The following is a 20,350-nucleotide window of genomic DNA, read 5'->3' as shown; positions in this document are numbered from 1 at the left end:
CTGTGGTCTCAGCCCACCAGTAATTTAACTCTTGTGGGAGCTTGCCCTGCTCGCTGGGATGATGGTCACTGCCCTTCAAAGATGTTCTCACCTGACCTTGCCTCTTCCCAGGCCCATGTGAAAGCTTTGCTTTGCCCACTTTCACAGGGGTGTGCTGAGAGGCACTGATCCATGTTGGATGCATTTTCCCCTTCTTGAATTGCCTGGCATGCAGGGTGGGGTCCAGCCAAATGACTCGCCGTGGGCTAAGCCAGTGGCATTATGTCGATAGGAGCAAACCAGGGGTGCAACAGCGATGCCTCATGAGCTGAGCAAACTCCTTTACAAATCAGGAGCATCCCAGCAGAGGGAAGATCTGGGGACTGGAGCTGAGTGGGGCAAGGGCACTCTGTGGTAACTACAGTTTGCACAGGTGCACACCATGGTTCGCAGCCCCCTCATCTTTGCCAGGGCTTCTTGTTTTGATGTGGTGTTGGAGCGACACTGGTGTGGGGCCAGCACCATGCATGGCTTCTCCCACCTCTCCCCAGACCTGCACCCCCCTAGACATGGGCTGTGAAGCTGCCTTGGTCTGGAGGTGCCTCCCACCGCCAGCATCCGTGCTGAGGAACTTCAAACAGGGTTGGCCTGGCTTGAACCTGGGGTGGAAGGTGGCATGTAGACCACCGCTGCACGTATGAAGTGTGTGGTTTATGTTAAGGCACACAGAAGGAAAGGGAGAGGCTTTTTAAAAAAAAAAAAAAGTATAAAAAACCCCAACAACCTCACAGCAGCTTGAAATTTCCAGACCCCCCGACTTCTTCTGATCTGGGTTAGCAGCATTTCTTGAGGATTAATGAGGAAGCCAGGAAAATCAGAGTCAAAGCTTCCTCCTCCAACCGGGCGAGTGGATGCCTAATGGGTAGAGGAGGCAGGGGAGACGTCTGAGGCCAGCAAGGGCTGTGTCTGACATGAAGGCACGAGTGCTCGGGCAGCTCAGAACACAGGAGCCTGGCCAGGATCCAGCCCTCTATTGGGTCCGCTGTACATGGACGGCGATAAATGAGCATAGAGCTTCATCCTCCCATGGCGGGAGACTGAGGGCTTCAGAAAGAAAGGTGGGGGGTGGAAAGCAGGGAGACTGGCTGGGAAAACCAAAGGAAACAACACCAGCTTCACAGGAGCTTCTCTGCTTTGCTCCAAACAGCCTGGGCAATCTGGGCTGTAAATCTTCTGTCAGAGACATTCGAGGGGGGGGTGATATAGGTCTCTGGTTGTCAGCCTGGCTTTACCTGGCTACTCTGCTCCCTCAGCAGCCTGCATACTTGCCTGTTATCTGGAGGGGCCAGACGTGGGCAGGAGCAGCAAGTGTCCCACACCTTTACACCCACCACAGATGGTGCAGGTATGCTGTACCCTGTGAACTCCAATGCTCCCGGGTTATGCGGTTACGCGGTGCCCACTGAAATCTTTGATGCATTTCCAAGCTCCAGTCTGCTAACTGGACACAGTACTCCAGATGGGGGCTTTTGTCCAATATACAGCACACAGAGAACTTTGCTTCTTTACGTCCATCAACACCTGCCTGGCACTATGTCCCTTAGCAAGGCTGGTGCTTGCTGGGCCGTTGGGTGGCAGGCAGGCAATAGATCAAGAACTGCCATTTTGCTGAACACAGAAAGACTTCAGAAGACCCTCAAAACCTGACGTCCAAATCATCAGCTGAGACCTCACGAGGAACCTGCACCCTACCGGTGCCAACCCCTCCCAGAGCTCCCCACCAACTTCAACAACTCTCTTTCTCCGAGCAACCTCTCACTCTGGCATCTCCCATCCTCTGTCAGCCAGGGCTGGAACATCAGAAGGATTTCCAGCGACTGGCTCCTTCACTGGCTAGTAGCAGCTACTTGCTACATGTGCCGAGGGGTTTATACGGGTGCTGAGTGTACACACAGAGCACCAGATGAGACGGTGACACCCCTGCGTCTGCTCCACCAAGGAAAGGCTTCTGCTTTGAACCCCACTGCTCGCGTGGCAGCTAATCTGCACCAGGAAGCAGTGGGATTTCTGGCCCTGGCCATTTTATTTTACTTTGGGGTTGTTTTGGGGTGGGTCTTTTTTGCTTATGGTAAAATGATGGTACTCCACCATCAAAGCTGTGAGCCAAATCCATAGTAACGAGAAAAGCAAATGCGAAAGCGCTGTGCCAGTGCTTTGCTATCAAAACATGCACCACTGTGCGTGGTTCTCCTTGACTTGTGTCATGGGCTCTTCAGACCCAGAGGGAAGTTGCACACACATACACACACTCCCCCCAGAGAAGCTCTGGGGACTCCCAAAGGGCATCCTTTTTACCAGCAGTCGCTGCAGCGTGACCGAGATGACCTAACTTAGCAAGCTGAGCTGATCCGATTGCACGTTCAGTGCCTGAAATGCCACAGGCACGCAAGCCCCTCCGCAGTCTGCGAAGCGGCCCGCATGATCGCGGCCATAATCGTAATTCCCTCGATTCGCCTTGGCCCCAGAAATGCTCCTAACGCTGCGAAAAGCTGTTTACAGAAACCACTTCCTTCATTACAAGGCAAGAAATTTGGCAACTGCTTCCCAGCGCACAACAACCCTACCCCAGAGCGAAGCAGAGATGAAGTCTGCATCCAATTTAAACTGGAAGGGGGCATTAAACAATTAGCACATAATTACCTGATTTGGGCTAGCGTCAAGACTCTGGGGAGGACCAAGCCAGTGCCAGGGAATCTTTAGTGACCAAACCCAACAGGGACTTCAGCTGGAGGCGTCGCAGACAAAATGCTGCTTTACCCCCTGCACCCCTCCCCAGCATCACGACAGCGGCTGGGCGCTGGGCTGGTGAATCACTGGGAATGTTCCCCCTTCCCCTGGAGCATCAGGGGACATCTCCCATTGAAAAACCAGTGCTCAAGATTAAATTTAGCCAAGACATGCAGGGGGGTAGAACGTTAACCCTGACAAAAGGCAGGCACTCATTCTTTTTTATCACTTTTTAGGAGAGGTGGGCAGCTCTGGGGACCTTCCAGCATCTTATTACATCTGAATACCGAAGAGTCTGCGAACGATTCTGTACAGGCTTAATTTTCAGCCAGCGACAAGTGCGCTGAGGTACATGGGAAAATCCACATGCTTTAAGGTAAGGCTCTAAAGGTCCCCATGCGTGCAACAAGACGCTGTGTCTTGTCTCCTCCTGCTTTCACCTGAGCTAGGAGAACATCTCTCATGTGACCAGAGCAAGCTGCTTTGCCTCCTACCTATTGGATCAGCTGTTCAAGCCCACCGCTGTACCACCTCCTCTTCTCCCAAAGTGAGCAGGGAGGAGAGGAGGGGGGACATAATGGTAACACACCCGCCACAGACTTACTTCTTAGGCTTGCCCGCTGCATTCTCAGCCACATGGTACCCAGGTTTGCACTTGTAGCGACAGACTGAGCCCACGTCGTGGTTCCCCTCCAGGCACCGCGGGACCAGGAGCTTGGCGTTGGCCACCATGGGAGGTGCGTCACACTCCAGCTTGCAGTAGGCTTCAGGGAGCGACCAGAGACCGTCCTCCAGGCAGGTCAGCCACTGGTTTGTTCCTGACCCCAGAAGAGAAGCAGTGTGTTGGGGTTACAGCTAGTGGAGCCCTGCTGAGGAACACTCAGAGCTGCTGAAGCCCTCGTGTTTCGAGTGGATACTTGACGCCAAGGGAGACGTCAAATACGAAGACCACAGTCTTGGTCAGACTGGGACAGAAATTCCTTGAGCACAAATAGAAGCAGGGAAGACACAAATTCTAGGGGACGGAGAAAGGACTTTGGTTCTGCAAATCTCCCCAAACCTTCCCTTTAAGCTTCTGCTGTCTGGTGATGTGTCAGGATAGCTTTCAGTAGGCTGGTGGCTTTTGTGCACGACACCAATTTGCCTTATTTCGCTTAGCCCATATTCATCAACCCCAGGTGTACCACTTGTTTTTTTATGGGATCTCTGCTCTGCCTACAACTGCTCCTGGACCAGGGACAAGACCATGCCTCCTCTCAGCGCCTGCGTTCCTGGCGGGCCAGCGCTACCAAGGGTCACCCCCCGCCTCTGAGCGTGTTGTCATGTTTTCCTTGCCTATTCTTAGCATTTATTAGCCTTGAGAGCCTGCCCGTAAGGGTGCGAGCCTTTGGGTAAGAACAAGCATTAGGCACGTCCCTGCATTGACAGCTCAGCCGAGTCGGCTAGACCTCTACGAGTTTACCCGCGTGGCTCAAGCGCCTTGGCTGAGCACCACCAGCCGCTGTGTCAGCCGCTGGAAGTCACCCAGGGCGCTCCACCAAGGGGGACGGATGCCTTCCCATCAAGGGAGCCCATGGCAAGCCTCCCGTTGACTTCAGCGGGAACCAAGAGGTGGCTGTGAGGGAAAGATCAGATTAAAGCCCTGCCCTCAGCTGACACGCACAAGGCATTGGGCACGGGCTTGTGCAGAGCGTGGGCTGTCGAGTCGCCGTTTGCACACTCCCCCTTCGATCGGCTTGTGCTGGGGATCTGCTGGCACCCCCAGCTGTGAAACAAGACCTTAATTCCCTGCTGGTTTTGCTCCTTAGGTTTAACTTTAAAAAAAAAAAAAAAAGCAAATGATTTTCATACGTTTCGGCTATAAATGTCTCCATAAAATAGGGCACCCATTAAAATGATTTGTTGTATGTGATTGTTCAGAGCAAAGACACTGGGTGGAAACTCACATAAAGTCCCAATGCTTGAAGCTGTCAAGGCAATTACCCCCGAAATCCCATCCAGTTCAGCCCTGTATAGACAGGAACAGTAGCTCTCTTTCTCCGACTTGGCTTAAAAAACATTCCTGTGGCTATTGATGGAGTCGGCAGAATGAAAGCCAGGCCATGTCGTGTCTGGAGGACTGCTGTGTGTCTGGGTGGTAAACATCTCCTGGGCTGCCCTGCCGCTGTGGGCATCAATCCCTATGGCTTTATACAGCCCCAGGACTACCAAACCACGCACTTTCCCACAGCCACCAGGCACGAAGATGTCTTTTGGGTCTCTGAAGTTCTCTCTGTCTGTCCACGCTAGCTGCCCACACGCTTCTGGAGGCTGCCAAACCTCACTAGCTAATCAGGAGAAGGCATCCCTACACCTTGAGGTGGATGGATAAGGGCTGTCAGCTTGGGGACAGGAGTCAGAGGGAATTCCCACACTATGGTATCCCACTTAAGGGAGACGGACACCCACCATTTCTGAAGGTCTCTCAAGAGCCCACCTGTCTGCAGAAAACCAGGACAACTGGGAAATTTGAAATGACAATGTTCTGTTTGAAGTGTTTGGGACAGGCATGAAAAGGTGGAACAAACCAGGGAGAGTTAGATCCCGCAGTGCTCGCAACTGTACCTTGAAGCTTGGCTGGGTGGATACAGGAGAATGAACATCTCTGCAGGTACGTGGTTCCCTTGGGGCAGGAGAACTCGGCATAGTACACATGGGACTGGTCAGGGACACCGCAGTCGGCAGGCTCGCAGGTCACAGATCTGTCCCATTGCCCCGAGCGGCATGTCAGCACCGCCTCCTGCTGCAGAGAAAGCAAGTCTCCATCAGACCCCTGTGAGTGAGCTTGGATCAACTCAGTTTACCACCACAGCAGCAAGGGACAACCCAGGTTTCAGGACAAGGGGAGCTTCCCTCGACCTGCCCTTTCTCCCCACACTGGACACCAAGTCACAAAACCTCTACCTGTTTGTGGTGTGATGTTTGGGGTGTGGAAGCTGTGAATGGCCCTTGAAGTAACACTCAAGCCAGTGGCATGAGAGACCTTCTAAAGCTTGGTCGGTAACCACGTGCCTTTAGGAACAGCCAGTTGCATGCACACTGCCTGAGCACATTATGAGGAAAAGGGAAGTCCCTTCAATACACGCAATGATATCTGGAACTACAAGTTCTTCCCAGTTCTGCTTGCTGCAATTTTCTCCCCTACAAGTTCAAATCTTACTTTAGCTGTTGATGAGCAGCTCTCCTGTTGATTGTTTTTTCCCCTTAAAGCACTGACTCTCTCATGCCCCAGCCCACAGACCCCACTGAGGGTATGGCTCCTCTTCCACAGCTGGGGGACTGCATGAGAGCCCAACCACCAGTGGTCCCACCACTAAACACGATCAATGTGTAACTCCATCAAAGCAGAGTGGTGGATGACAGGGTGTCATGAGAGACCCTGTGCTGTGGTAAAAGATGTTCCTACCCATGGCAGCAGGGCTGGATCAGATCTTTTAAAGGCCCCTTCCAACCCAAACCATTCAAATGTTCAAATCCCAGCCCAGCAGTCCTCAGGCAGGTCCAGCAGACCACAGAAGTGTCTTTCAACTGCTCCTATACCCCTTTACTCACAAGAGTACCACTACTCTGCTTGTACAACCAATTGTGTGGCCTCGTCCTCCCAGCCAGTGTGTTTTGATGCAACCTGGACACAGTGGCTCTGAAGGACATCGCTGAATTTAAGGTGCACAGCAAGGTCATGGTGTAGCTGAACCAGGCTGAGAGGATGCTCGGGGGAGAGCTGCATGTGTTTCCTCAACATGCCTCAAAATGTGCAGGGTTGCACAGCCAAGCCAGTAAGACCATTTGAGGGCTCAGGACAGGGCACTTGCAAGCTGCCATCTGCTGTGACAGCCATGTGGTAAAGCTCTGTCCAGAAGTTTCCCATCTCGTTGCCAAATGTGGGGAAACCATCACCCGAGACAGATTTATTCTGTGCAGTTTCATTTTGGAGGAGAATAGGAACATTTTGTTTTCCCTGGGCATGCCTTGACCCATGGAGTCATGCAGCTGTGTAATTAATAACTTCCCTGGTGACAAGGGGCCAAAGCAGCACATCCTCAGCTGTCCCACTGCACTTTCCCGTGCCCACCTCTCCTTCAACAAACACTGAGGGCCACAGCATGTGAAGCGTGCCTGCCAGGCATTATGAGCACCTGCAGCTCTCCAGGGGCATGAGAGGTCCGTCCTGCCGACACAGCCTGGCTCACCTCCATCTGTCTGGCCCTTATATGAGTTCACAGCTCTTGCTTGAGCTAGTGGGGAACCAGCTCAGCCCTGAAGACTCCTGGTCCCCCTTCCAGGAACAGCCTAAGGACAGGACACGCTGGGCCCAACAACCCTGCCGAGGTGACTGCCCAGATCAGAGTCAGCTCAGCTCCCAAGGACACATTGATCTCAGGGCTCCTTGGTCAACAGCTAAGAGGCGTGCTGGCTGGCAGCTTTGAGCAGGCATCCCCCAGCCCTCTGGAAAGCAGGACAAGCTCTTTCATGGTGACCTCTGTGCTGTCCTGCTGGTGTGGGCAGTGCTATTGCAATGCAACACAAAGGAAGACAAGCTCTTGTCGCTGTTGGCTGCCTCTAAATATAGTTACTCTGCAATGACTCCATTCTTTCCTGAGCCACTAACTTCAGCTTTGAAAGAGAAAACGTCCCAGAGATGTTTAACTCTTCCAACAATGCCCATCTGGAGAACAGAAATGTCTATCTTTCCCTCTGCGGGAGTGCATCACCCTGGCTCAGGACATCCTGTGCAGCAGCAGCTGTTGGCCCCACAGAGCCATGGTCTGCAGGTAGCACCAGGCTGGGGCAGCTGGGAGACTGGGTTCCTCAGAGCCGGGCCACCAGCACAGAGGTCCAGCACCAGAGCCTTCACTGAGCTGAGGTTTGTTGGAAGAGCAGCGAGGAGGTCAGAGTTGGAGGAACAAGGTGTCCTGGGATCACTCCAACCATGTTGGTGGGGTTAAATCTTTCTTTGCTAGTGGTCAATCCAACTGAGGTACACTCACCTGTGTGGAGGCCAGGCTCTTCCCATTGCTGGAGTGGAGAACAAAGCCCTTTTCACAGGTGGCAGTGCAGACCATGTGTCTTGGGCCCTCAGAGGTGCAGTTGAGGGCGACAGCATGAGCAAGCAGCGGTCGTGTGCAGCTTCCCAATCCTGCACAGGCACCATGGACACAGCTGTGGAAGAGAAGAGGGAAGGGATCAGCAAGCGAGTCCCATGGTTTCTGCAGCATGAAGGGCGGCACCTGTGTGGGATGCTCAGCATGTCACGTGTGTCTACAGAGATGCACACCTACCCCTTAGCCCCAGCTTCTTCCAGGCTGGAAGTCTCCCAGTGAAGATGCCAGGGGAGTACTTTTTGCCAGCTCTGCATTGGCTGGACCTCAGCCCAACCCCAGCACATGTCTTCCCACAGACCGTTGCTTCCAAGGAGCCACTGCCCAACAATGCTCCTTCCAAAAATCTGTGCTGTCCAGTGGGGCTACTCCAGCAATTCCTCCCCGGGGTGCACAGGCTGCACTGCACAGAGCCTGTACACCGCCTGGCACCGAGGGAGGCTGTGGGGCTCAGCGGAGGTGCAACAAGGGAGCAAGAAGAGGAAGGTGGTGGGGAGAAGTCTGGCAGGCAGCATATGCAGCGAGGCCACAACTCTCCCACAGCCAAGGTAGGAAAGCTGATCTCAGATGGTCCTACCAAGGCAGCAGTCCAGAACGCATGAGGAGTAAAAGCAATAAACAACAGTCATCGTATCACTTTCCTGAGAGCAAGGCCATCTCTACTGCATGACAACTTCTCATTTCCTAGATGCCCAAATCATACCGGACACCAGAGAACTTGTAGCAAGAGATGTCCTGAAGCTGTCCCCTGGGGTGCTGTAGGGAGTAGAGGCACATGTGTGACTGCAGCCACTCACACATGTATGTACTCGGCTCATAGATCTCTCAGGCAAGCGTGTGGGGACAGACATGGAACAGCACATGTTGGACAGCAGGTGATCTGCACTTTCTGACGGCAACAAAGCCCAGGCAGTAAAACTGGGTGCTTCCTCCCTATGACTTTCGAACCCACACCTCCATTTCAGTCAGCCCTAGCACAGGGTAAAACAAGCCCTGAAGCACCAGATGGTTAGGAAGAAAAGACAAGGAGACCTTTTTAAAGCCTGTCCTGACAGAAGGGTGATGGGTACGTCAAACCCTGTGTTAGACACTAGAACCCACAGAGGACTATCCAACCCCAAGGAAATGTTGTGCTGGAGAAGGAACCTCGGCAGCTACCAGGAACCCATCCACGAGACAGTCTTCCAACTACATGCAGTCATCTTTTACCATGATAAAGCAGGGTAAGGGGTGCTCTGACTTCATTTGATAACTGGGGAGGGAAGAGAAGCATAGCCAAACGCATACCCTCCGCTCCCAGCTCTGCACAGGGCTGCTGATGGCTATCATGTGCTGCGTTTCACCGGGGGGAGGCAGAGGCAGCCTTTGCCTCTTGCATTTGCTCAACCTCCCCAGCCAAGGATGCACAGTGAGAAAGCCCACAAGTGACACACATGTTAAAAAAATAAAAATAAAATGTGAAAAAAAAAAAAGGAAAATCAGTGCTGACATGGACATTAAGGGAACGTAATGTGCTGTTGACTCTGGACAAGTCCACCGAGCCAGAGACATGGTGGAAACCTGCAGGCCACATCTTTGAAAGAGCTGGTGGGCACGGGAGGGGACCACAAAGGAGAAGGAGAAGAAAGCGGCTGTTTTTTCAATGCAGACCTGTTTATGAAGTGAGAAATGGTTTCAGGGCAGCTGCTGCAAATTCTTTCACTAGCTTATATTTCCATTTGCTTCCTTTTTAAAGAATTTGTTTTATGAGCACAGTGTTTGTCAGGTCATTAGCTTCTGAGGGCATCTGGTACCAATTGTAGCCCTCTCCCCTCCCCTCCCCTCCCGCAGTCACCTTCTCCTGGCGGTTGCTTTGCTTCCTGCCTGTGCCCCCATTGCATGCACGCACACATGCTCCCGTCTTCCAACTCCACCTCCCTGTGATGGAGCCGCTGTCCTAAACCTCCTCATGTGCATGTCTCTGCCCAGGCATGTGCGAAAGGGACTGAGCTTCTCTTTCCCAGCCTTGCTTGTGCCTCCTCGCCAGCCACAGGCACTCAAGGAGCTGCAGCTGGTCCACAGCATCCCTCCTGCCGTGGTGCTCGATGCTGCATCAACACACCACACAGCTAGAAAGTCCTTATCCCTGGGCACCTCCAGGCACATGGAGATGATCCAGCCAAGTTCCAGCCCACATGTTGAGAAGTGGGGCTGGGACATCAGTGATGGGTTCACCAAGCAGCTGTAGTCTACAGGGCAACAGTTGTGTAACCATGCCAGGACCCCAAGACCCCTAACTTCATCTGCTCATGAAGTACAGAGGGTGTGCTCATCACAGGGCTAGTGGCACCCTCGGGATACATCCAGCCAGGCAAAGGGCTTGGTTGGAGCAGCTCTGCTGGAGACACAGCACATTGTCTGGGGCAGCCTCAGCAGTTGGGACAGTGCTGTTGTTAATTAACAATTAACATACTTATGCTTTTCAGCGCTTCTGGGTATGTTTTGGGTTTTTAACCACTTTGGAAACATAGCCAGCAATGCTGGTATAGAGTAGATGGAGAGATCAGCAAGTTTCTCACTGGATTATTATATATGCAAAGTGAATATATAAATTAGGAACTAGTAATTATAGCTCAAGTTGCCCTAGGGGAGATTTAGGTCAGATATCAGGAAGAATTTCTGTGCTGAAAGGGCTGTCAGGCACTGGGACAGGCTGCCCAGGGAGGTGGTGGAGTCACCATCCCTGGAGGGATTTAAGAGGCATGTAGATGATTTGCTTGAGGACATGATCTAGAAGTGAACCAGGCAGGGTTAGGCTGTGGTTGAACTCCATGATCCAAAAGGTCTCTTCCAACCCAGGTGATCCTACGATTCTAATATCAAACTCTTTCTCTTTCTACACACACACGCACACATTCTTTATGGGCATATAGATAAGATTTTATAATTAGCTTCCTTTCACCCCCAAAGATGACGAGCTCATTGACACTGTCTCTGTGACTACCACCACCCTTATCTCACAGATAAATACCCATGAGGGTTTTATTTTGGAAATGATCTGAGACCTATCAACTCCAGTTAGGAGAAGCTGCCCTCATCCTACACATAAGCTCTGAAGTCTGGTGCTGCTATTGCAGACCTGAAGAGGGGCTCATGACTCTGAGGGCTATCTGCTTTGCTCAAATCAGTAAAAACATTTATGTATGTATCCTCTCCACATGCAAACTGTGCCTTGATCGCTCCCTTTATCACTATCGGCATCATCATAACTACCACCTCTATGCTCGGGGCTAGGACACTTTAGCCTGATGCTGTACAACTGCAGGACAACAAAAAAAAAATAAATAACAATTTAAAGAAAAAGCCATGTAGCCTGGCCCCATCCCGCTCCACATGCCTTACCAGGGTTCGGGTAACACGATGGAATAAATCACTGCTCCCAGCCGCTGGAACACCCTAACGAAGGCTGGATGAGGAAATGGTGGAGCCAGCCCAGTTCTGATCTCAGCATGAAGGAGCTCTTTCTCCTTTTGATGATAAATGAAATTCCTGTATCACAGCTGCAAACTCCTGACATTTGGCCATTCCTGATTCAGGCCATACAAGATGTAAGACAAGCCAATTTTTTTCTTTTAATATTTTTTTCCTCCTGTGTGAAACATCAAAAAAAAATTCTCCATTTTTATCTCAGAATTTTTTGAAGCTCCAAACTAATGATTTGTCAACAATGTTTTTACAAAGTACCAAGGTTTTTCCTCCTAACTTATTCCACGTCAGCACCAGCTCGCATGATTTTTCTGGGCTCACCAAAGTCCCATAACTTACACATCAAAGAAAGTTTCAGATCTGGAAATTTGTGAAATTCTGCCTAGTGAAGATCCTAACTGCTCAGGAACGATAAAAGCTTTGTGCTGAAATGGGAATGATTCTGCAAACTGGAGCAAAGCTTTTCCTTTGTGGTCCCTTCACCTCTTCGCAATAAAAGCAGGAGGCAGTGTGATGGAGAGCTCTGAGGCAGAGGTGACAATGCTGGTTAGGGGGACATTGCTTGTGTTGCAACAAAGCCCCAAAAAAAGAGGGAACTTTGCATTTTACAGTGATTATTTCACAGAACCCAGAAAATCCTGATGGATTTACCCAAGTCAAGCTAAGCCAAGTCAAATACAGTGCAGCTGCCTAAAGCATAATAAATCACCCGTTACACTGCTGTAGTATCTACCCAAGCTCTCAGCCCAAGGATTGCTGCTAAAACGGCCCTTATCATCAAGCTCCAACTCCAAAAGGGGAAGATTGTTATAAGGAGTTCATCACATGATGCAAATTTTTGGGAAAAGGGGGTTATGGGAGATGTTGATGGAAAGGTAAGTGCTCCAGCCAAATCTTCTGAAGTTAAAAGTAGTCACTACATGTACTCTGGTGAAGCCTGGATTGTAGTACCCAACATCAGTGAGATAAAAGATGTTTACCCCGATGTGGTCTAGCAGAAGAGAATAACTAGGAAATGAGAAAAGGTGTTTTGGAAACAGTGGGGAATTTCTCCCTTTGGGCATGTTTCTCGTGGAGGGGAAAGGTCTTGCTTTTCCAGTAACTCTGATGGCAACCATCCTTGTGGGAGCAGGCTACGTGTACAGACCCAACAGTGGCAATGCCTCTTGATTATGATCTTCATTGAGTTTGCCACCTCAAGAAGAGATGTTTGTTTCAGTATGTGACTCCCAAAGAAACTGGGCCAAGAAAAAAATAACATCCCTGTGAGTCATCCACTGCCATCTACCTCACAGAGAGAGAAAAGGCACCAGTAAGATGTCAAGAGGCCTGTTGGACCCTCCATAGCCGTAGAGGCAAAGGAAGAAAAGAAGCAAGATTAGATCAATCTTAGTATGCTTCCAGACAGCTTCTTTCCAAGGGCTTTTGTTGCTTGCTACACAACAACAGGTTTACAGAAGAGCATAAAGCAAGGCTGAAAGGGATATCAACTGTCCCGTCTCAGCTTCCCAAACTGAGGCAGAACAGACTGTGCCTTCATCACTCCTAAGAGAAGTTGGCCTGACTCCTTGCTGGAGGCAGATGGCCCACCATGAGAGCAGCAGGCAGGTAGGATTTATCTGCCAGTATTCCTCAAGGGTGTGTGTTCAGTTATCCCAAAGCCCACCTTTATCCACGTCCAAACCCCCTGGCAACATGCTGCACCTCATTTCTCCTCTCTTGTCCAGAGAAATTAACTTCTGATCCACATCCACCACCAAGAAGGTTGCAGAAATAGAGGGAGGATTTCAAAAGGGACCTGCAAGCAGAAGCCACAGCTAGCCTGCAAGACCTATGCTGGGAGATTTGAGGAGGAAAAATTATCATGACCAAGTATCTCATCCCTCTGTGCAGACGCATATGCACAGAAAAGTCTGCTGGAAGGAGGCAGAGACCTTTCTGACAAGGATGGAGAGAAAGCAACAACTTTCATCTTGAAATCAGGGGCAACTTCTCAGCAGAGAAGGTTACTGGGTATAAGAATAGCTCAGCAGGGGTGCTGGTGGACTCATTGCATCCTGCAGCCCGTAATGTGAGATAAGAGAGCCTCCTGAAGGACATGTTTAATCCCAATTCTGTGAAAAATGCTAGTGCTGCATGTGACATTAGGGAGGGCAGGGCAGAGCAGGGCAGGCTGGCTGCAGCGGTACATCAAGGGCTCTGTAGGCAAACCTCAGGACTTCCAGCACTTGCTCTCTTCTTCACTGAACACAGGAAGGACAGGAGGCTTTGTGTGAGCTACGTAATGTCCATACTTGTAAGAGAATAAAGAATCAAGGTCAAACTTCAGAGTTTCACCCGGAGCTGTGCCAGGGTCAGGCAGGAAATCTGCCTTGCACTTCACACTGCTGCTCTGTGCTGTAACTAACCTTCCCTCTGTTCATGTTTGGACCAGGTTTATCAGCCTCAGTGGCCCTGTCCATGAGGTGACACCAAACACCCTGCTTCTGAGCTGCTATATTTGACTTGGGGTCAAACTGATGAGAAACCATTGTGTTGGGAGATGTTTTCTTCTAGGTGAGACTGGCTAATCTCAGGGAAAGGCAGAAGATGCCTTAGAAAAAAACACTTACAAAACATTAAATCTGAGAAGCTGACTGGATTGCAGAGAGTAAATGGGATGGGGCAGCTCAGGAAAATGGTGTCGGCACCTCCAAGGGTTTCCCATGTCACCTTCCAGTTAGACAGCAAAACCACCAGTTGAAGCATATGATTCCCACAGTAGAGCCTACCCATCAGCCAGCCAGGGACCCACAGGAGAATTGCCAGGGGAACAGATCTCTGCTCAGTATGTGCATGTCATCATGGTAGGCAACCCCCAACGCTGGTTGTGCACACAAGCAGAGCCTGAGCAGACACTAGCTGGGAGGACAGAGTGGGTACTGAGGGATGTCATAACCTGAGTGTGTCTCAGCCTATCGGGGGTGACCTTAGGACCCCAACATAACAATCCATGTGCTTTGTCCATGGCACCCGACCTAGGCCAGCAGGAAGGACAGGCAACACCAGCATCCTCTACCCAGGGTGCCCACAGATTTTCACACCAGCACAGCCCCAGCTCATAATTTGATCCTGCATAAACTTAGCACCTGGAAGGAGGAAAACAAGCAAACCAAATAAAACCTCCTTGGAAATGTTTCTCTTCGACACATGAAGTTTTAGAATTGAAAAGATTTAAACAATCCCCCCCACCCCACCCCCATCTGTTTTTCTCTCCCTGGCACTACTTTCCATATAAAAAGGAATCTAAACCAGACTCCTCTGGGTGCATTAGACTCACATTTGGGGGAGCACAGGAGGGCACCCAAGTGGGAAATAAGAATGCAACACTGGTTACGTTGCATAGCACCTACCCTGTGAACTTGCCAAAGCATTTCCTAGCATGTGCTGGGAGAAAATAAAAGCAAACTAAAAATAAACCCAGGCTAAAAGTACCCCCGGGTCAGTGTATAGCCTGGAAAAACCAGGAAGGACTGAGGCTCAGCTTTCTAATACAGAGGGAAGGATTAAAGCCAGAGAGTTTTGAGTTTCCTGGGTGGAAACCCACTAAAAATCCCATTTCTTCTTGACCATATAAGGTTGTGATAGAGTACGGAGAGCAAAGCTGAGCCCCGAGCTGCTTGCAGAGGTGACAGGAGTTCCCAGTGCTGTAACAGGGTTGCGAGGGAGGGATGCCACACCGCTTTGGTCTGCAAATGCTCTTCCAACCTTCCTTCAGAAGGAGGAAGCAACCCCCTTCAACCTCCCCCCCCCAAAAAAAAGAGAAAAGTTTAAAAATGTACTTTCCTAGCATCAACCACCTGCTGTATCGTGACCTGGAGCTGGCTGCACTTCATCAGCCAAAACACGTTCACTTTGTTTTCCCCAGCCTGCAAAGCACTTTTGAGTTCCTTCAAGATGAAAGATGGTACAGAAATACCAAGCCATCATATACTCGGTCTAGAAATGCTCATTGCCAAAATAACGAAGTCAGGAAACCTCATTTCTCTGTTGCTTTTGTTACTGTCCCTCTCCTGGGTTATTTTAGGAAAGCGCTCACGTGCTGCGTGGATGAGGCCGGGGCGTGCGAGCGAATGGTCGATTCAGTTCTGCACAGGAATAACACAGATCTGTGATCTTTTACAGATGATGCCTGTAGACTTCTTAAGATTTTTTTATTCCTGGAATTCTGTAGGGGATTTTTTTCCCCCCCAGTCTCTACCTGCCTCATATGAAATGGATTATTAACCCTTAAAAATAAAACTACTGCTGTCTTAGAGATGAAATAGGTATTAATAGGTTTTAAATGAAATAGGGTTTTTTAAAGTATAATAAAGGTGGAATGCTTGGATGTTTCCTGACTTAAGAGGCAGATCCCTTGCTGTTAGAGAGGCTAGTGGAGGCTGCAAGCATAACCCCACCCCCTGCGGCCCTAAATATTCACGCCTTTTGTCCAGGAAAGCAATACTATAAATAGTATTTCCTACTCCGAAAACTCGGGGGGAAGAGGGGATCAGATTTACTTTGTGTGTTTGCTACAGGCATGTGTGTAACTCCAATTCAGCACACTGTGGCCAAGTCAAGGCCAGGGAGATGCAGGATGGCGGCAAGAGGAGGAAGAGGAGCAGGAGGAGGAGATGTGAAGATCATGCCCCGACCCTGCAAAGGGGCCAGCTCGCAGCTCTGTGAGCTCTGGCAGTACATGAGCTGGCTTGTGTTTCAACTCTAACAAGACTTTTATGAGGAAAACCATTTACCTTCCCTCGCGATTTGTCCCTGCGTGAACATCTCCCCATCCGCAGGCGATACTCGGCTGCCTCTGGTGAGCCTGTTCCTCCTCGGATGGGGAAGCTCTCAAGAAAGGAGAGCACAGAATTGTTTTGAAAAAGATGAGAAAGTGTAATTGAAAAACCACATCAGTTGGCTAGGGGCTTAGAAGCATGTGTGTACATAGCTGTAAAGGGCTACCAGGAGGAAGCGGACTGCATTTCAGGTGGACACTGATCCTTTAATGTAAGGCTGAGAATACTGTTTATATGCTGACTCACGAAGATTTATGTTTCTGTATAAATCACATGCACTTAAAAAAAAAAAAAGACAGGGTGCAAAAAGCAACTCCAGGATATTCACAGCTTCCAGAGCTTTACATAAATCAATTGCCAGCTTTTAGGCAAACACATGCGTACTCACTCATTCATTATCGGGAATGTTTGTCCATCCAGAGCCATCAACAGAAGAGAAATGACAGTAGCAGCGATGGGATGACTGTAGCCAAAGCCCTTCAACTCTTAATGTCCCCTCAGCTTCAGCAAAGCTTGGACCCAAAAAAAGAGATCAGTATTCCCAGTGGTGTGGTTTGAGTTACTGGCTGAAGCAGAGTCCTTGGATCAGCATGCTCATAACTTCAGGGAGCTGAAAGCAGAGCCAGGCTTGGCAGGTCTGGCTGTTGTCAGCCCCGCCACCACTCTAGGACAGTGCTGAGCACCATCCTTCCACTCCTCCTCGGGCCTGCGCCTCCGCTCAGCATGGGGAAAAAGAGCTCTGCCTTGTTTATTTAGTCTGCCTTGGACCACAGTCCTTCCCCATCCCAGCACGACCCAACACGACCCCATGCTGGTGCCCATCCCTCAGACACTGACTCTCATTTGCTGCTTTATGGAGACAGATGGATGCCCACAAGTACGGGACGACAATAAATCATAGTGCCGCCAATACTGGTATCGTTATCACGACAGGAGCAGAGTGAGACTTTGTCAGGAGCCTGGAGTGGAAGGGGAGCCAGCACAGGGAGAAGGAAGAGGACAGCTTCATCCCTGCTTCCCGTGAGGTGGGGAAAGCTGGGATGGAGTCAGACAGAAGACCCATATATTTCTAAGTTTCAGGCTCAGCAGCTACCCTCAGCAATAAGTTCTGAGCAGAGGGAGCTAGGTTTTCTCACCAGAGAATGGTGCTTCAATGCAGATTGGTGCAGATGTATGGGCCACATGCAAAATCTGTTTGCCTACCTTCTCCCGCCTGCAGCAAGATAAGCAAATCAAGTCTCGTTACAGGGGATTTTCCAACTGTACCTCAAAAGCCACCTGAGAGTAGTCATGAAGCAACTCAGCAAGCAGATAAAAACTCCAGACCTGAAGCGCAGAGCCCCCAAGAAGGGCTTTGGGTGCTCATGGAGAAGTGCCTCAAGAAGAGCATACCTGTAGCGCTGGTGGCCATGTCCCTCCTCATGCTGTAGGAGGCAGGTGGTAGGGTCAGATCCAGGCTGACTTGGTGTCCGCAAGGCCACAGCTGAGATGCCCACGAGTGGGGAGGAGAAGTTGAACAGCACCGAAGCGGCCCAGTAAGGTGGCTTCTCCTGGCTGTGGGTCACATTGATGACAAGTGGGTTGTGCTGGCATGACAGCTCATACATCCCTGTGAGATGGGACAGAGAAAGAAACCACTAGCTCAGCTCCAGGGATATTCTTCTCAGCTTTTTGATTTACCTCTTCCACACACGTTCCAAAAGGCTATCTTGGGAAGCTGAAGATGCTGCAAGGCCAGGACAGGGGACACCAGCATTCAACTCAGGCAGGGTCACAAAGACCACAGGGGTTCCTGATATAGCTGCCAGGATGGCATGCACCACTGAGACAGACCGTAGGTGCTCACCCAAAGAGTGGTTCAGCCCATCTACATCGGTCAGCTGGACGGTGACTCGCAGCTTGCGCTGGTTGCTTGGGACGGTGCCGTCAGAGGCCAGGAAGACAAGGAGGGAGGTGGGCACCACAGGTCTTTCAAAGCACACCTGGGCAGGAGGACAAGTGAGATCCTGAGGGCATACATACCAAACACAGCCTCCCAAAGTCCGTATATGCAAGGATTGGGGAAGAGGGAGCAGGAACAGGGGGAGGGAGGAGAGGGGAAGGTGGTCAGGGAGTGCAGATGTGCAGGGCAGCAAAGGGGTGGGAAGAGAGAGCAGAGGGAAGAAAGGGTGCAGGAACATAGTCCTTCCCCTCCTAATCCCCCTCCTCTCTTTCACTAGCCTTTTCTGGTTATGTCATCTTCCCTGCTTCCACATTTGCTGCTCTTAAAATTGAGCAATGCCCAAGATGGATGGGGCCCTGGGCAACCTGGTCTAGATCCAGGCCTGGAGGTTGGTGGCCCTGCCTGTGGCAGGAGGTTGTAACTCTGTGATCTTTAGGGGTCTCTTCCAATCCAGACCATTCTATGACTCTAAGACCTGGTTAACTCCTGCTCTGCTCCCCCTTTATCACACAGCTCCAACCTCCACAGTGCGGGTCAGGCGAGCAAGCCACCCAGAGAGCACAACTACCAGCTCTAACACTGAATATTTCCATTAAAAACCAAAACAAAGACCAGCCCCGGCACCCAGCGTCACTGCAAACTGTCTGTCAGCCAACATGCAGACAGATTTGTGGGAAGAAGTCCTGCCTGCTGGGACAGCCGACAGCTCCCCACTTGCCTACAGCCCCGAAGGCTACAGGAGGCGGATGGGAAATTGATGGCTGGGCAGATGTTCTTCAGAAGTAAGAGGATAGAAATGTTTTTCTCCCCCACCCTGGTGCCCCGGCACCCAGTGCCCAGATGTGTTTTGATCGAGACCCACCCTTTGGAGTGGTTTTGTTGAATGCTGGTGCAGAGGGAGCCCCAAAGCGTGAGGAAAAAGGTGTATTTTGGAGGAGGACAAGCCCTGGCTGCCCAGGCACAGCCACAGAGCAGACCATGAGAGCACAAGGGACAACCATCCCATTTGTTGCCAGACATCGCTCATACATGGGAGCAGGAGGAAGCCTTGGGCTTCATGCCAGTGCTCCCCCTCTGCCAGGTAGCAAACACCCTGAAAGCGAGTACCCAGCACTGCCTACACGGTCCCTGGGCCAGGGATGCTCTCCACAAAGGGTTGTCCCTGCTGCGAGGAGCAGACCAGGAGGCTGAAGCTGTTCTCTCTTCACCCACCCCCCTTCCTTTCTTTTTGTTTGGTGTATCTCTGGTATACCACAGAAGCTGGTGGGAGAAGGAAGGAGGGGGGGGAAAGGAAAAGCAAGAAGAGAGGAAAGACAAAGGAGAGCCAGCAGTGCTCACAGCCGGCTCCAAGGAGACCCCCAGGACAAAGCTGGGGGTGGGAAGCCCCAAAGAACCAGCTGATTCTAACCCACTCCTTGCTGCCCACTCCTCCAAGCATGCTTCCTCAGGGGAGGAGGGAGGGTTGGAGAAGTCAAGTGAAGCTTTCCTTGCGTACGCAGCTTAACACAGAGGGGTCATGTCTTTCCCTTCCTAGTTGGGGCTGAAGGACACTGCCACCACATTACACCAACAGCAGCTGACTTAACTAATATGCCAGTTGTTTGGTTCGAGTTTTTTTTCTTTCTTCCTTTTTTTTTTTTCCTATATGGATTGTGTGCCTGGCCACAACACGTTGTTGTCTCATTCTTTCTTCCTTCTCCTCCCCATTTTCTGCTTAATTTCCTGCATGTTACACATGCTGACTTGCTTACAAGTGATTCTGATTTCTTTCCTCATTGGATGCACTAGAAACTGAGCAAAAAGAACCCCAAAAAACACATGTCCAGAGCTCTGGGATTTGTAACAATTCCCATCTGCAGGCAGACCCAAGGTGCATGATAGATACTTCCATAGGTGACAGACATGGTCCTCTTGTGCCCTGTAAAATGGCCCAGCCTTTCCCTTACTCATCGGTGCCAACTCTCGATGAACATTGTAGGAAGCAGTTCCTACAGGACCCAGTGAGTTCTGTGGCACTGCTTTAACCTGGGTGACACAGCTACAACAGCTTTCAAACTGCCATGGGAGCTGGTGGCCACGCAACACCATGTGCACATGGGTACACACGTGCACAAACAGCGCCGTTCCTGCCCGGGCAGGCGGGTTTGCTAGGAACATTGTCAACAAGAAGCTGTCTTTCCTAACCCAATGTGTTACCAATCAGGCAAACTCTATTTTAC

At 50.7% G+C, this 20,350-nt stretch overlaps 1 protein-coding gene across 1 annotated transcript in view; it reads right to left on the bottom strand.

The window, feature by feature from the left end:
* PAPPA2 (pappalysin 2) overlaps nucleotides 1-20,350 on the bottom strand; it is a gene marked incomplete at both ends in the record, with an annotated part of 84,182 nt that overhangs the window by 21,489 nt on the left and 42,343 nt on the right. The window contains 5 exons of the mRNA XM_084266572.1: nucleotides 3,371-3,584; nucleotides 5,371-5,548; nucleotides 7,794-7,965; nucleotides 17,582-17,798; nucleotides 18,036-18,171. Of these exons, the coding sequence (XP_084122698.1) occupies nucleotides 3,371-3,584; nucleotides 5,371-5,548; nucleotides 7,794-7,965; nucleotides 17,582-17,798; nucleotides 18,036-18,171 (917 nt within the window). The remainder of the gene's footprint in view (nucleotides 1-3,370; nucleotides 3,585-5,370; nucleotides 5,549-7,793; nucleotides 7,966-17,581; nucleotides 17,799-18,035; nucleotides 18,172-20,350) is intronic.

This window comes from Gallinula chloropus, assembly GCF_964237585.1.
Source record: "Gallinula chloropus genome assembly, chromosome: 6".
Taxonomy (NCBI): domain Eukaryota; kingdom Metazoa; phylum Chordata; class Aves; order Gruiformes; family Rallidae; genus Gallinula; species Gallinula chloropus.
The sequence above is the reverse complement of the archived record's forward strand: the minus strand, read 5'-3'. Positions and strand labels throughout refer to the sequence as shown.